The 13,688-nt window shown below is 35.3% G+C and overlaps 1 protein-coding gene across 4 annotated transcripts in view; it reads left to right on the forward strand.

The window, feature by feature from the left end:
* LOC105486048 (transient receptor potential cation channel subfamily C member 4) overlaps window positions 1-13,688 on the forward strand; it is a 225,385-nt gene that overhangs the window by 161,003 nt on the left and 50,694 nt on the right. For all 4 annotated transcript variants that reach the window (XM_071081461.1, XM_011748736.3, XM_011748735.3 and 1 more), the window contains one exon: window positions 5,291-5,627. In XM_071081461.1, coding sequence (XP_070937562.1) covers window positions 5,291-5,627 — 337 coding nt within the window. The remainder of the gene's footprint in view (window positions 1-5,290; window positions 5,628-13,688) is intronic.

Consider the following 13,688-nt stretch of genomic DNA (forward strand, 5'->3'; position numbering starts at 1 on the left):
TGCCCTCAACAAACATTTTCATCCATATCCCAAAATATGGTCAGTTTGCCTTTACATTTCATCTCTAGTATATCTACAATTGGTTACAACCTTCTAGCACAAAAGATTTCTCATCTTGAGTATACTTATCTCTCTCCCCATGTTTTTAACATGAAATTCTTTTAATCTAACATAAAACACATTCACTTATGAAGCTGTCACTGTCGAAATCTATCTGTTATTTCAGGCTTAACTAACCAATTCCACCTCCTTTCTTAAAATTTCAGTTTATTTCATGTCAGACATACTCTTATATACCCTATACTTCTTTTTAAACAAGTTATGTAATGCTCTGTATGAAGTTATCCAGTTATATAATTAGTCCCAATGTATTTTGAGTTCCCAGAATACAGATTTATGTGGTTCTTACATATCATGGTGCTCCCCTCACTTATCTAGCCACTCTGACTCACATATGATGCTGAATGCTATTGGCTTTACTTGTGTTTCACCTGTCCTGCAAAGGCAGAAGAAAATAATGTTTTGATTAATGAAACAGGTGGGTCCGATTAATCATGTGGTATGACTATGCTCAGAGGGACCAGAAGAATTGTTTAATGAAGAACATGACCAGAGGTCTCACCAGGAAGCAGGGAGAGACAGAGACATTTAAACATCATTGGAGGCCATGAGGGATGTAGGGGATGAAGTAAAAGATTAAAAATATATATTTTTCAGCTATGGAAAAAATTAATTCCCTGAAGGTCATCTGCCTGTAAATTATCCTTAGACCCTGCTGTCAGCATTATAAAATGAGTTTTTGAAAAGCATTCTGCAGAGGAAATAACTCCTCCCCCATGCAGATTATTTCTGAATTGCTAAAGAATATACAGTAATACCCAGAGCGCACTGGTGTGTATATGGATTTGTGGTCCTTTTAGAGCAAAGGAATCAGATTGCCCTTATGTAAATCACTATGATACAGCTAATCCGAAGTTCCAACTCTCTTTATAATCACCCGGCAGTCAGTTGAGACTTCCTTGTGACTCTCTGATGCAGTCAAGATAGATAAAGTAACCAGGATGGTTGTTTCCAGAATTTGGATTTTCTTCCTATAGAGAATGACTACAGTCTGAACTTTGTGTACAACTTTTTAAACTAGAAAAATACATTGAAAAACTGAAAAGATGAAGAAAGAACAAATACTAAGGAAATCTGATCCATAGTTACTTTTATTATTTGATTTACTTGTTTTATATATTTTAAATTATTTTCTGCTTACTTTGTCCGTACACAATATTTTAGTTCACTTTTCTAGATACTTGATATGGTTTGGCTGTGTCCCCACCCAAATCTCATCTTGAATTGTAGCTCCCATAATTCCCACATGTTGTGGGAGGGACCCAGTGGGAGGTAATTGAATCATGGGGTCAGGTCCTTCCCATGCTCTTCTCATGATAGTGAATAAGTCTCATGAGATCTGATGGTTTTAAAAAAGGTGAGTTTCCCTGCACAAGCTCTCTTGTCTGCCATCATGTGAGACATGCCTCTTACCTACCACCACGATTGTGAGGCCTCCCCAGCCACATGGGACTGTGCGTCCATTAAACCTCTTCTGTAAATTGCCCTGTTTCAGGTATGTCTTTATCAGCGGTATGAAAATTGACTAATACAATGTAGTGAAGTTTCTTGTTTATTTGGTTTTGTTTTGCTTTTATATACTTTCCAGATTTATCCTCCTTTTTGTTATCCTTTGTTGCTGTTATGGTTTGGAGCTTTCATATTTCTAGTAGTTAATTTTAAATCATTGATACTGGATCTCTTATATTCTATTTGCAAAAATGAGCTTAGATTCAATGGTTTTCACAGTGTCTTCAATATTTGGAATCCCATGACTCATTGATTCTATAAATAATTATGAGATCAGACTTTGCAAACTTTTTAAAGGTTATTGAACGAGATGGGAAGTCTTTAAAATTGTTTTCACAGCGTACTTTATAAGTGCATAGCACAAATGTGAATTTGAAAGTTTTAGTGTTTTAATATGAATTTTAATGGGATGGCAGGAGTTGTGCTGGAATTGGCCAACAACTCTAGAGAAAGAAGGGCTGTAATGAATTGTGTCTAAAAACAAACCTCGCTTCTCCCAATCCTGGAATGGTGCGGAAGATGGTAGTTCCTCTTATGACTCATGGTGCAGTAGAAAGATGGCGTAGGAGGTGGGGGCTGTAGGCTCCCAGCACACTGCATGCAATGTGATGGTCCACCTGGAGAGGGCATTGCTGGAATGGACTGGTGGCCACTGTCAAAGAATCAGGTGGCCCCTCTCTGAGGGTGTCCTTCAGAGGGAGTTGAAGTAAAGCTAAGCATTACTCTAAGTAATCCAGGTAAACAGAGAGGGAGGCAGACACAGAGAAAAAGACACAGGGAGAGGAAGGAAGGGAGGGTGGGAGGAAGGAAGGAATGAAAGAAGGAAAGAAGGAAGACAGGGAGGGAGGGAGGGAAAGAGGGGCAAGAGATAATTGAAGTGATTTAATCTATGTTAGCAATTGAAGACTGAAAAATCCTGTAATATAAAATTTTAATTATTTCAATCCTTAATTTGATAACTGATTTAACCACCAAACCCATTTTTGCATGGAAAATCTATTAATTACTGGGATACAATTTAGAGAATGCTGGTATAGACAAGTAAAGAACATGTTTGGTTGAAAGGTGACGTGAAATTACCATGAGAATATGTGGATTTACAATGATTCTCAGAATACTTTTTGGTTTATTTCAATCCTATGATTAGATCAAATACATAGCCAAATAACATCCACATTTGGGGAACCTTGTGTATTACGTACACTCACTCCTGCTCTTCTTATTCCTCTCCATATTTTTTACTTCTGCAACAACCTCCCTGTGTCTGTGTTTAATGTAAAATTACGTATACTGTTCATTTACTAAGCACAGTATATACTTTCAATAACTAAAGAAAGAAAAAGCACTTTTAAGAGTGAAACATAAATAAAAAATCATGGCTATCCTAGCACTTTGCAATGGCAGGTGTTCTATGAGGATTAAACTCTTTGCTTCTTTTAGGTAATTTTACGGGGTATATATATATGTATTCACAGCAGAAATATTAATTGAACAAATCTTAAATTATCCTAAGAAAGTTCTCTGTTTGATTGTCCTCAGGTGCCCCATGCTGTAGTGAGATTTTGACCAGAAAGGGCAGAGTTTGAATCCAAGACCTCACTTAGACTGTAGTGAACAAAGTACACACCTTTCTTTTACTCTTTCTGCATGCACGGAATGAGTTACTTAGTACTTAGTCCCTTATAGTGTTTTGTCAATGTGTGAATACTTATAAGATGATGGCAACTTCTTGTTATATCTTGCATTTCCCATAGGCTTTCTTAACTCTCTTTTATCAAGACATTTCAGTTGTCCTAAAGTTTACTACTACTAAAAATATTTTATTCCATGGGGAATAAAAAAAGAAAGAAGATGGTAGACTATGATTTCTTTATCAAATGCTGATGGAAAGGATTATGTGGGGAAAAAATAAAACTCTTAAAGAGAACAGTGCTGGTTAATGATCTAAACCACTGTTTGTCAGTACTCTACAGTTATATAAGCAAAAACTCTATTTTGACTTTCAAATACCTGGCTTTGTCTGGAATAAAATTTAGCTTGACTGTTTATGGAGCTTGAAATTTCCTTAAGTAAGTGCCATACAAGATAATGAGGCGAGTCCTCCCTATCCCAGCCTTAAAACTATACTACTTTATCTGGTTTTATCTGTATTTACTGAATCCATTATTATAAACCTAATTCAGTTGTTTGCATATTTATTTGCCCACTATATACATTGATAAGTAGATATGCAAGACAAGATCAAGAGAAACAGTTGCATGAAAAACTATTATTCATCTAATCCAAATGGTTGAACACCTCAACTATTGGATTACTTTTTGAATGTCACCTCATCTCTTTCTTCATCCCCAAACAAAGCATCCTTTCTGCATATCCAGAGACTGCTTCCTTGCTTACCATCAGAAAAGAGAATGGAAAAAGTCTTGCCTAAAGGACAGCCATATGGCTTAGAACTAAAGAAGAAAGATGGGAAATGTGGAGTTGGGTGGAGAGACCCGTAAAAGGAACAAGCACTAAGTTTGCTTTTAGAGTAAGCCATTTTATTATGCCAACAGAACTTTTCCAAGTCTCTTACAAGGAACTTACACCTCTCCTTCAATCAGAACTGTCCATAGGGCATCGCTTAATCCCACTGTACACTTTCTCACCAGGTTATGCTCTTGTTCTCCCATGGTATCTTGCCGTGGATTGCCTTCATCTTCTTTTTCTACTTATACAAATATGCAGGTGGAAGCATTCTTGGACTGTTCCATCTGAAGGATACAATTTTCTCTTAATTCATATATTGCTTAACTGACAATCCCAATGAGAAAGTTTCAGAAATAGAATCTGAGAAATACTGAGGAAAAAAAGAAATATTGAGGAAAAAAATCCTGAACCAGATATTCAAACATCTCATAGTTTGATAGATATGTAACCTCCTTAACATACAGTAAGTAGTGTCCATGCTACATCTCTAAAATGTTGTCAGGATAGAATGAGTCATGTCTGTGAAATGTTTTGTATAAGATAATTAGGTATACTTAGGAAGGTGTTTGCATTGTTTATACCGAATTAAGCTATGATGATTAACATTCTGGTGAATATTATCTTCTTTCATCTGTTTTTCATATTGCCTCAACCCAATTAAAAGTATATTTAGCTTGTACCTCACAAAGAAAAGTTTGTTTGCTTTTCCTGATGATTAAAGTAATAAATATCTATTACAGAAAATTGTTAAAAGTACACACAAATATAAATAAAAATTAAGTATAGTGTTGTAACCAAGAAATAATAACTATATCAAAAAAGAGCCACATTTATATATTCTTATATATGTGTATATAGGTGTGTATCTTTGTAAACTGCTTTGTTCACTTATCAGTGTATCTTTTGCATATTCCTATTCCCCAGTTCTATTTTTGCTTCCTCAAGTGCAGCCATAGTATTTTGACTTCAGTTGTGTCTCACTAAACATGTCATACTGTGCCTTGGGTAGAATAAATATTCAATACATTGGCTTGATTCACAGAATGACTTAAGGCCTTTTGATTGTTTAAATGTAAAATTATGTGAAACAGAATTTCTGTCTTTAAATATCCCAGTTGTGTTCTTATTGATGAACTGAGGCCACTCCATGTAACTATGACTTATTTTTCCTTTTCCTTTCCCTTCTGTTTAGTTTGTTGCCCAGCCCAATTGTCAACAGCTGCTGGCATCTCGCTGGTACGATGAGTTTCCAGGCTGGAGGAGAAGACACTGGGCAGTGAAGATGGTGACATGTTTCATCATAGGACTTCTTTTTCCTGTCTTCTCTGTGTGCTACCTGATAGCTCCCAAAAGCCCACTCGGACTGTTCATCAGGAAGCCATTTATCAAGTTTATCTGCCACACAGCCTCCTATTTGACTTTTTTGTTCCTGCTGCTGCTTGCCTCTCAGCACATCGACAGGTCAGACTTGAACAGGCAAGGTCCACCACCAACCATCGTCGAGTGGATGATATTACCATGGGTCCTGGGTAAATGTGTTACTCTAGAAAATATAATAAAAACATGTTACTGCCATGGAATTTTGTTGCTCAGAAAATATTCATTAACGTTTGGGAACCTAGGAATGTTTAGAACAGGTTCTGACTATTGTAGCTCCAAGAACCTAACCTCCAAAGCCAAATAACTATTTTACAAGCTGCAGTGGATCTGCTTACAAAAGCAGTTTAAGAAATGTAACCTTAAGTTTTCGAATTACAGATTTTAATGACTTCATATTCCATGACTGACCGTCTGAGTTTGTTTATTAAAACTTCTCAACATATCTCATTGACTATATGTAAATAATCATTCCAATATCCCTCATAGATAAGTCTTCTAAAAGTACATACAGATTACTCTGAAGAATTAGTGATTCTATACATAAAGTAACTGAAACTTTTTAAAAAAATCCATTCAAATTTATCTTTGAAATCTATATTAATTTAAAATAATAGGAAATTAAACAACAGGACATTGGCCACTCTCTTTTTGTTCTTGTCATAGAAAGTTGTGTTGGGTCTGAAGCAAACCACTGTAAAGTAGAACCCCTTAAAGTAGCCAGTGAAAACCTTGTTTTCCGGCCGGGCGCAGTGGCTCACGCCTGTAATCCCAGCACTGTGGGAGGCCGAGGCTGGCGGATCACTAGGTCAGAAGATCGTAGCCATCCTGGCTAACACGGTGATACTCCGTCTCTGCTAAAAATACAAAAAGAAATTAGCCCGGCGTGGTGGCGGGCGCCTGTAGTCCCGGCTACTCAGGAGGCTGAGGCCGGAGAATGGCGGGAACCCGGGAGGCGGAGTTTGCAGTGAGCTGAGATCCGGTCACTGCACTCCAGCCTGGGCGACAGAGCGAGACTCCATCTCAAAAAATAAAAAAGAAAAAAAAGAAAAGAAAAAAAAGTAGCTAGTGAAAACCTTGTTTTCCTTTCTCCTTGTTATTATAGCCATGGTTAAAATGTACGTTTTAATTATGCTTTTCTCTGTACTATGGTTTGCTGAGAAATCACATTTTCTCAATTTAGCTCATCATTTTAAACCTCTCTGCTATCATAGTCACCTCATCATTTGGCTATTAGAAAATATGTGACAAATTTCATGATTCAAAATCTCAGAATTCAGTTTGGGTTACTCTCAACACTGCTGAAGAGACTAAAATGACATTGAGACAGAAAAAGAAAAAAAAAGACAGCCTATTTGAGATAGATATGTTTTTCAATTTTAAAAATTGTAAAAACCATACTTTAAGTATTGTCAATAAGAAAAGTTAACAGGGACAAGATTTGATGTTTTACATAGGATAACTAAACAATATCCTCAGGTGAACTTTAAAATAGAGTAGCTTCTCATTAATCTAAAGTGCATCAAGTGTGATCTTGTTTAAATTAGAAAAAAGGGTCAGGCCGGGCAGGACACAGTGGCTCATGCCTGTAATCCCAGCACTTTGGGAGGCCAAAGTGTGTGGATCGCTTGAGATCAGAAGTTCGAGTAGTACCCATCTCTACTAAAAATATGAAAATTAGCTGGGCATGGTGGCCAGAGCCTGTAATCCCAGCTACCTGGGATGCTGAGGCAGGAGAATGGCTTGAGCCTGAGAGTCAGAGGTTGCAGTGAACCGAGATTGCACCACTGCACTCCGACCTGGGTGACAAAGTGAGACTCTGTCTCAAAAAAAGAAAGAAAAGAAGAAAAATTTAAAAGGCTCACATAATCTATAAGTGTCCTGAATGTCCTTTGGAATAAAATAATTATGACATTGCAGTTGGTATTAAAGATAAAATAACCCTTCCTGATTCATTTAAATTAAATATATCCCATTAAGAATTTTTTAAAGGAGTTTTCTTAGAAAATGTCTTGGGAACAATTCTTAATGAAGAGTTTAGGACATTACATTTTCTGTTATGGATAACTTATATTGAATGTCTAAAAATTCTAGTGTCCCAAATAAAATGCGGAACACTTCATTTGGAAAAAATACTATAGATACAATAAAATGTAAGCATGTAGAGTATTCCTAATCTTTCCTTGACACCATCAATGAAACTGTGTCAAGTACTTTCCAGGCAGAATGTGCAGTGAAGGATGATAGTGACAAAAGTAAAGCAACAAAGAGCGCTTCTGCTAATGAAGCTTAAATTTTACTGGAGTAAATGGGTAATAAACAGATTTGTGACATAATGTCATAAAATGGTAAATAGTATTTAAAAAATAGGAGGTCCAAAGTTCTAATTACTTGTCCAATGAAAACAGTCATTGGCTGCCCGCTACACACCAAGATTCTAACAGAATATTTCATGAAAGCTGGCTGGAAGAAACTACATCCAACCACAGCTAAATGATTATATGAGGTATAGATTTAATTGTATTATAATTCCAGCTTAGAAAAATATCTGCTATAGGCAACATTTTCTTAAGATTTCCTGACTGTAGGGAGTTAATATTTCTGAGAATTTTAGGATGAAAAGAGATTTCCTAGGAAAAAAAAAAAAAAACCGGCATGCAAATGATCATCTTGCTTAAATAATGGGGCATGAGGAAAAAATGTTTATATATCAAAGAGCTCTGTCAAACTGTTATATTGTTCACCAAGTCTGGTGAATTGTGAATGCCTCATATCCAATACTGAGTTCGCAATGCCTTGCTAGATCCATGATTAGAAGGAGTGTGTGCTGTGTTGGGCTGTTCTGCAAAAGGCACTGGACTTAAATCCATGCTCAGGTTCTACCATTAGGACACTATTAAATTATAGGTGGTCACAAGCTCTCAGGATTTTCAGTGTCTTCATCTACAAAATGCAAGATTTAGAGTGAATGACATCTAAAGTCCCCCTGAATCGTAGCATCCTGTCTGCTAAGCTACCATTGTTAAAGCAGAGAAAATTGATCCTTTCATGGGAGGTATGGTGTTGAGGGGGAAAACAAAGCTAAAGATATCAGAGAAGGAACACTGTAATCTTTTACCAAAAATGTGATATATATAAAAAAGCATGGTCTGATTTGATGACTATATTAATGAATCCTCTATATTCTCTTGCCCTGTCCTACTGTCTGATAAAGTAAGTGGCCATGCGTCCCTTAGCAGAACATTTCATAGTTCTTTGTTTGCAAGGTTCTAGATTTATAACATCAAGATTGAATGACTCACAGAAATGATGTGGCTTATAAGTGTGTCCCTCATCATGTTAATTGTCCCAATGGTAGATTGGAACTCTGTTTATGGTTTTTTCTCAAGTCTTCTCGAACTGACTTAGATTTTCAAACCATGTCAGCTCTGTAAGTTACTTGTTGTATAAAGTAATACTTCTTTATTTGTACTAAATTTACTTTTCTTCCATTTTCAAAAGATCTTCCTCACATTCATAATATCTTGATGTATGAGAAATGATCACTTTATACCTCTCATTTGTTTATCCTAGCAAAACACTTTTCACTTATTTGTTTTATATATTTATATCATAAATGTCCATGTTTATCTAGGTAGGAAAGTTCTCTAAATTTAAAGCCTAACCTTTCAAACCAATTGCTTTTTCTTCTTAAGAAGTATGATTTTGCCTGGGCATCTTGCAGTTTTTCAACAATAAGAACTGTATTCAGCCTCATAGAACCAGTTATCTTGTGTTTCAGTACAATAGCAGAACAAGGCTTCTGTTATTTCAGTATCTTTCTTGTTGAAGTTCAACATTGTTGACTATTTAAATCTATTGTGTTTTATATCTTTAGAAAGCAGTTCATAATGGCTCTTCTATCCTTCTGCCATGGTGTCAGCGATAAGTTGGAACTCACCGTCCAACAAAGCTTTTAGAATTATTTTTACTTCAGCCTTGCTTGTATTTGAAGGTTATCAACCTTTCCTTTCTGCCATCAAACAGCCTCAAGAGATCTTCTTGCACATATTTGCTGTCAGGATGAACTTTATTATATAAGAAAGAAAGCCAAAAAGCTTTACAGGGACCAAACTTATGATGCTGGTCGTTGTGATTAGTTCTAACTAATGGAGAAATTAGTTCTTTCTAATGGAGAAAACTAATCATGAATAATTCTGTTAGAACTCTCAATAGATGAGTAAATTCCAGACAGATAGACACCAATATCCTTCTCAGGCTGTCAAATTGCCCACTTAATCTAGAGTAAAAAGTAAAACAGTTGTTTGATCAAGCATTTGTAGGGACCTGATAACAGAGCTATACTTTTTGGGTGTCTGGAGAAAAAGTTTCATTGGAAACACTGAATGATGGATTAGAAAGAGCTTGAGGCTAGAAGATCAGAGACTTGGGTACTTTTACGTTCTCCATGACTGAGGCTCTTAACTTATTCAGGGTTTGATTTTTAATATATTATACTAGGAATATGCAATGAATAGAATACGATAAATTTATTTTTATTAAAAAATTACATGAAAACTAAAGCATGTTATATGTGTAATGTGCATTATGAGAATTCATCGAAATTATGGCAAGAGTTTTATCTCAAAGAGAGGTCATTTGTTTCTGAAGATAATATGTAGTAAGATAAGGGAAAAACAAACTTTTGAATGCTAGTTTTCAGGCCTTCCTGAAACCCAGTTTGAATTTTCCCTCAGAATTCATTCCAACTCTGATTGTAACCCACAAATTTTGTTAAAACTTATCCCTTTGCACAAAAGAGTATGGATATGTGTAAAATTTCCAGATGTAGACTTATGTAATTAGCTTAGTAAAATCAATTATAAAATGGATAACGCTTTTCATGAAAGAAGCAGAACTTTGGACTGGGCGTGGTGGCTCACACCTGTAATCCCAGCACTTTAGGAGGACGAGGTGGGCAGATCACGAGGGGTTCGAGACCAGACTGGCCAACATAGTGAAACCCCATCTCTATTTAAAACACAAAAATTAGATGGGCATAGTGGCGAGCACATGTAGTCCCAGCTACTCAGGAAGCTGAGACAGGAGAATCACTTGAATTCGGAAGGCAGAGGTTGCAGTGAGCCGAGATTGTGCCACTGCACTCCAGCCTAGACAACAGAGCGAGACTCCATCTCAAAAAAAAAAAAAAAAAAAAAAAAGAAAGAAAGAAAGAGAGAAAGAAAGAAAAGAGCGAAAGAAAGAAAGAAAGAAAGAGAGAGAGAGAGAGAGAGAAAGAAAGAAAGAAAGAAAGAAAGAAAGAAAGAAAGAAAGAAAGAAAGAAAGAAAGAAAGAAAGAAAGAAAGAAAGAAACTTTAATGAAGGCTATTGTATGAATACAGCAGGAAATACTTCGTTCCTATGAGAAAACAAAATGGCTGCTGAAGTGACATGACATTGTGAGCATGCCCGGGATAATGCCACAATTAAACGGTATGCAAATCTGTGCACACTGAGCATGGTGAGAAGGGTGAACTGAGGAAAAGATAACATAGGAGGAGGTCTAAGCTCTGTTAAAAATAGCTTCTATTGAATTCCTAGGCATACAGTAAGAATTGCTCATAATATCCAGATTATACAACTTGCCTATAACACATTCTTTATTTAGCAATTTTTTAAACAAGATTGGTTTCTCATTTCCATAATTTATTTTACATTTTTATGTTTTAAAAGGTTGATATTAACAAGTCTGAACATTTCAACAAGGCCTACCAAATTGAAGATGTAGAATGAAAAGTTGATGATCACATTTTCATCTAGATAAATATTCGTAGAGTCAAATAATACTATATGTATGGATATATATGTGTGTGTGTATGTGTGTGTGTATAGATATACACACACATATGTGTATAACCAGTTATGGTTTTTACACATATATGTATAATCAGTTATGTGTATATAAGTACATATAGACACATATGTATACATACATATATACACATATACACACATGTGTATATATACATATATGTGTGTGCACATTTAATTCTTCCTCTTATGACCATTTTTTCATCTTTTGTCAAAAGTCATTAAGATCATATGGCTTCATATTTTCAGCCTCACTGCTGAATTTCCCATCCCCTCAAGCAGCCCCAGACAATATTTTCACAAGTATAAGAAATATGCCTATTACTTTCCCCAGTTCCTCCTTTGGTGTGGTGCTCAAATAATCTTAGCAAACTAGCTTCAGACACACACAGACCTTCAAACCCAAGTTGCAGACTACCCATTTATTAATTTAAAATGGATATTTTAATTTTTGAGGAAATCAGATAGTCAATACAGTGTGACATATGACCCTCATTTTACTATTTATCTGTGGGAAAAAATATTTTAACATCACCTTCACAGAATTATAAAGACTAACACAGTAATATCTCAAACAATGAAATATTAATGAAGATTTCAGTTATTGTGTGTGCTCCAATTCATGATTTCTTTATTGGAGAGAAATAAACTCTTTTTAGGCCATGACAGTGAAATATAAATTTGATACAGCAAAACTGAAATTTCCAGGCCTTCAGAGAATGTTTGAAAACATGGTTTAGATGGTTCAAGGGAAGAGGGGAAAAGATAGGAAAAGAGGAGTAGATACCAAAAAGAAAGGGTCATAGTAAAAAAAAAAAAAACCCAGCATGAGAGATTCTTGAATTAGTCTTCATTAGCACAGAGTAACAATAGTAGTAGTAGTAGTCGTCGTCGTCGTCGTCGTCATAAATAGTAGAAACTGAAAAGTTAGGCAGTGTGCTGAGTAATTTAAATGCATTCTTTTGTTCGAACTTCACAGTAAATCTGTTCCATTTAATCATAATAAATGAGTTAATGTCTCATTTCACAGAGAGGAAACAGGCTTAGAGAATTTAGATTCCTTGCAGGGATCAAGGGATCAAGGAGCTAACAAGTGATACCAGATTCAAATTCCAGTCAATGTAAGTCTAGATCTAGATTCTTTATCCTTTCTGAGACACTGACCCAAAAGTGTGAGAGGTAGAATTTGAAAAGGCAAAAACAGCTCAGAACATGTCTCCATACCTGAGACTTCTTCGCTTCTATTTGCCGACTTAGATTTTTACATAGGTGAAATTTGAATGGACCATGTTTCTGCTTCATTAAATGTCTAATGCTCTTTAAGATGTGCATTTGATATGATTTACTATTGAATATTATGTTTACCAACATACCAAACTTATCACTACCACCACGCTCACATCACCACCAGTATCATCACTGCCTTGCTTCTAATCTAAAACATATTATGTGTGGCTTTCTAGCACTAAAAGAAGCAATCCATTCCAAGAAAGAAAGAGTAAGTCCTTTGATTTGACCTAGAGATGTTTCCTATTTTGCTTTCCATGTATTAGTTGCTATGTCCTAAAGTTAAATTTGTTTTCTTCAAGGACATTATTATTTTTTAAATTTCTGTGTGTGTGTCTATGTGTGTGTGTGTGTGTGTATGTGTGTGTGTAAGGGGTACTCAGGAAAACTGAAAGAAATATATATATTTCCTTTGTGCATATTTATTTTTAAAATATTCAGAAGTTTATATTCAGTGGAAGGTGGTAATTTTCATAGTGAAACTATTAATATTCATTTATTCAAAACTATATATTAGGCAACTACTGCTACCTATTGAAAGGGTAATGAACAAGGAATTGGAGAAATATTTATTCTTTGTCTTCCTATCTACATAAGCATTCTACTTCTTAGTTTTCATGGAAAATTTTTAAATTAAAATCCTATAAAAAGAATGCTCCTACACTGATAAAATGTCTCACTTGATTTTTAAGTAACTATTTTTAGGTCAGAAGCTATCAGATGATCTGGAATTCTAAAGTTCTACACTTCACTCTTACTCTGAAACTAACATGGCATCCTTTCTTGGTAAACTTAAAAATGTGTACTTCCTTAATTATATATTCCTAGCTTTTTTTTCTCAAAATGTTAAAATAATGGTGTCAAAACCCATAGTGGTTTAAGCATTTTTAGATGGCTTCCAACTAAGAATATTTAACATTCACTGTCTCTTTATGTCAGTGTTTTTTGAAGTATGGTCTGCTGACTAAAATTATAATTACTGTAGATTCTTATGACAAATTCAGATTATGGTTGGCTGATTTAGAAATTCCAAAAGTATTTTAAACATTAAAGACTGAGAAACAATTCTGGAAGTC

This window comes from Macaca nemestrina, chromosome 16 (assembly GCF_043159975.1).
Source record: "Macaca nemestrina isolate mMacNem1 chromosome 16, mMacNem.hap1, whole genome shotgun sequence".
Classification (NCBI taxonomy): Eukaryota; Metazoa; Chordata; class Mammalia; order Primates; family Cercopithecidae; genus Macaca; species Macaca nemestrina.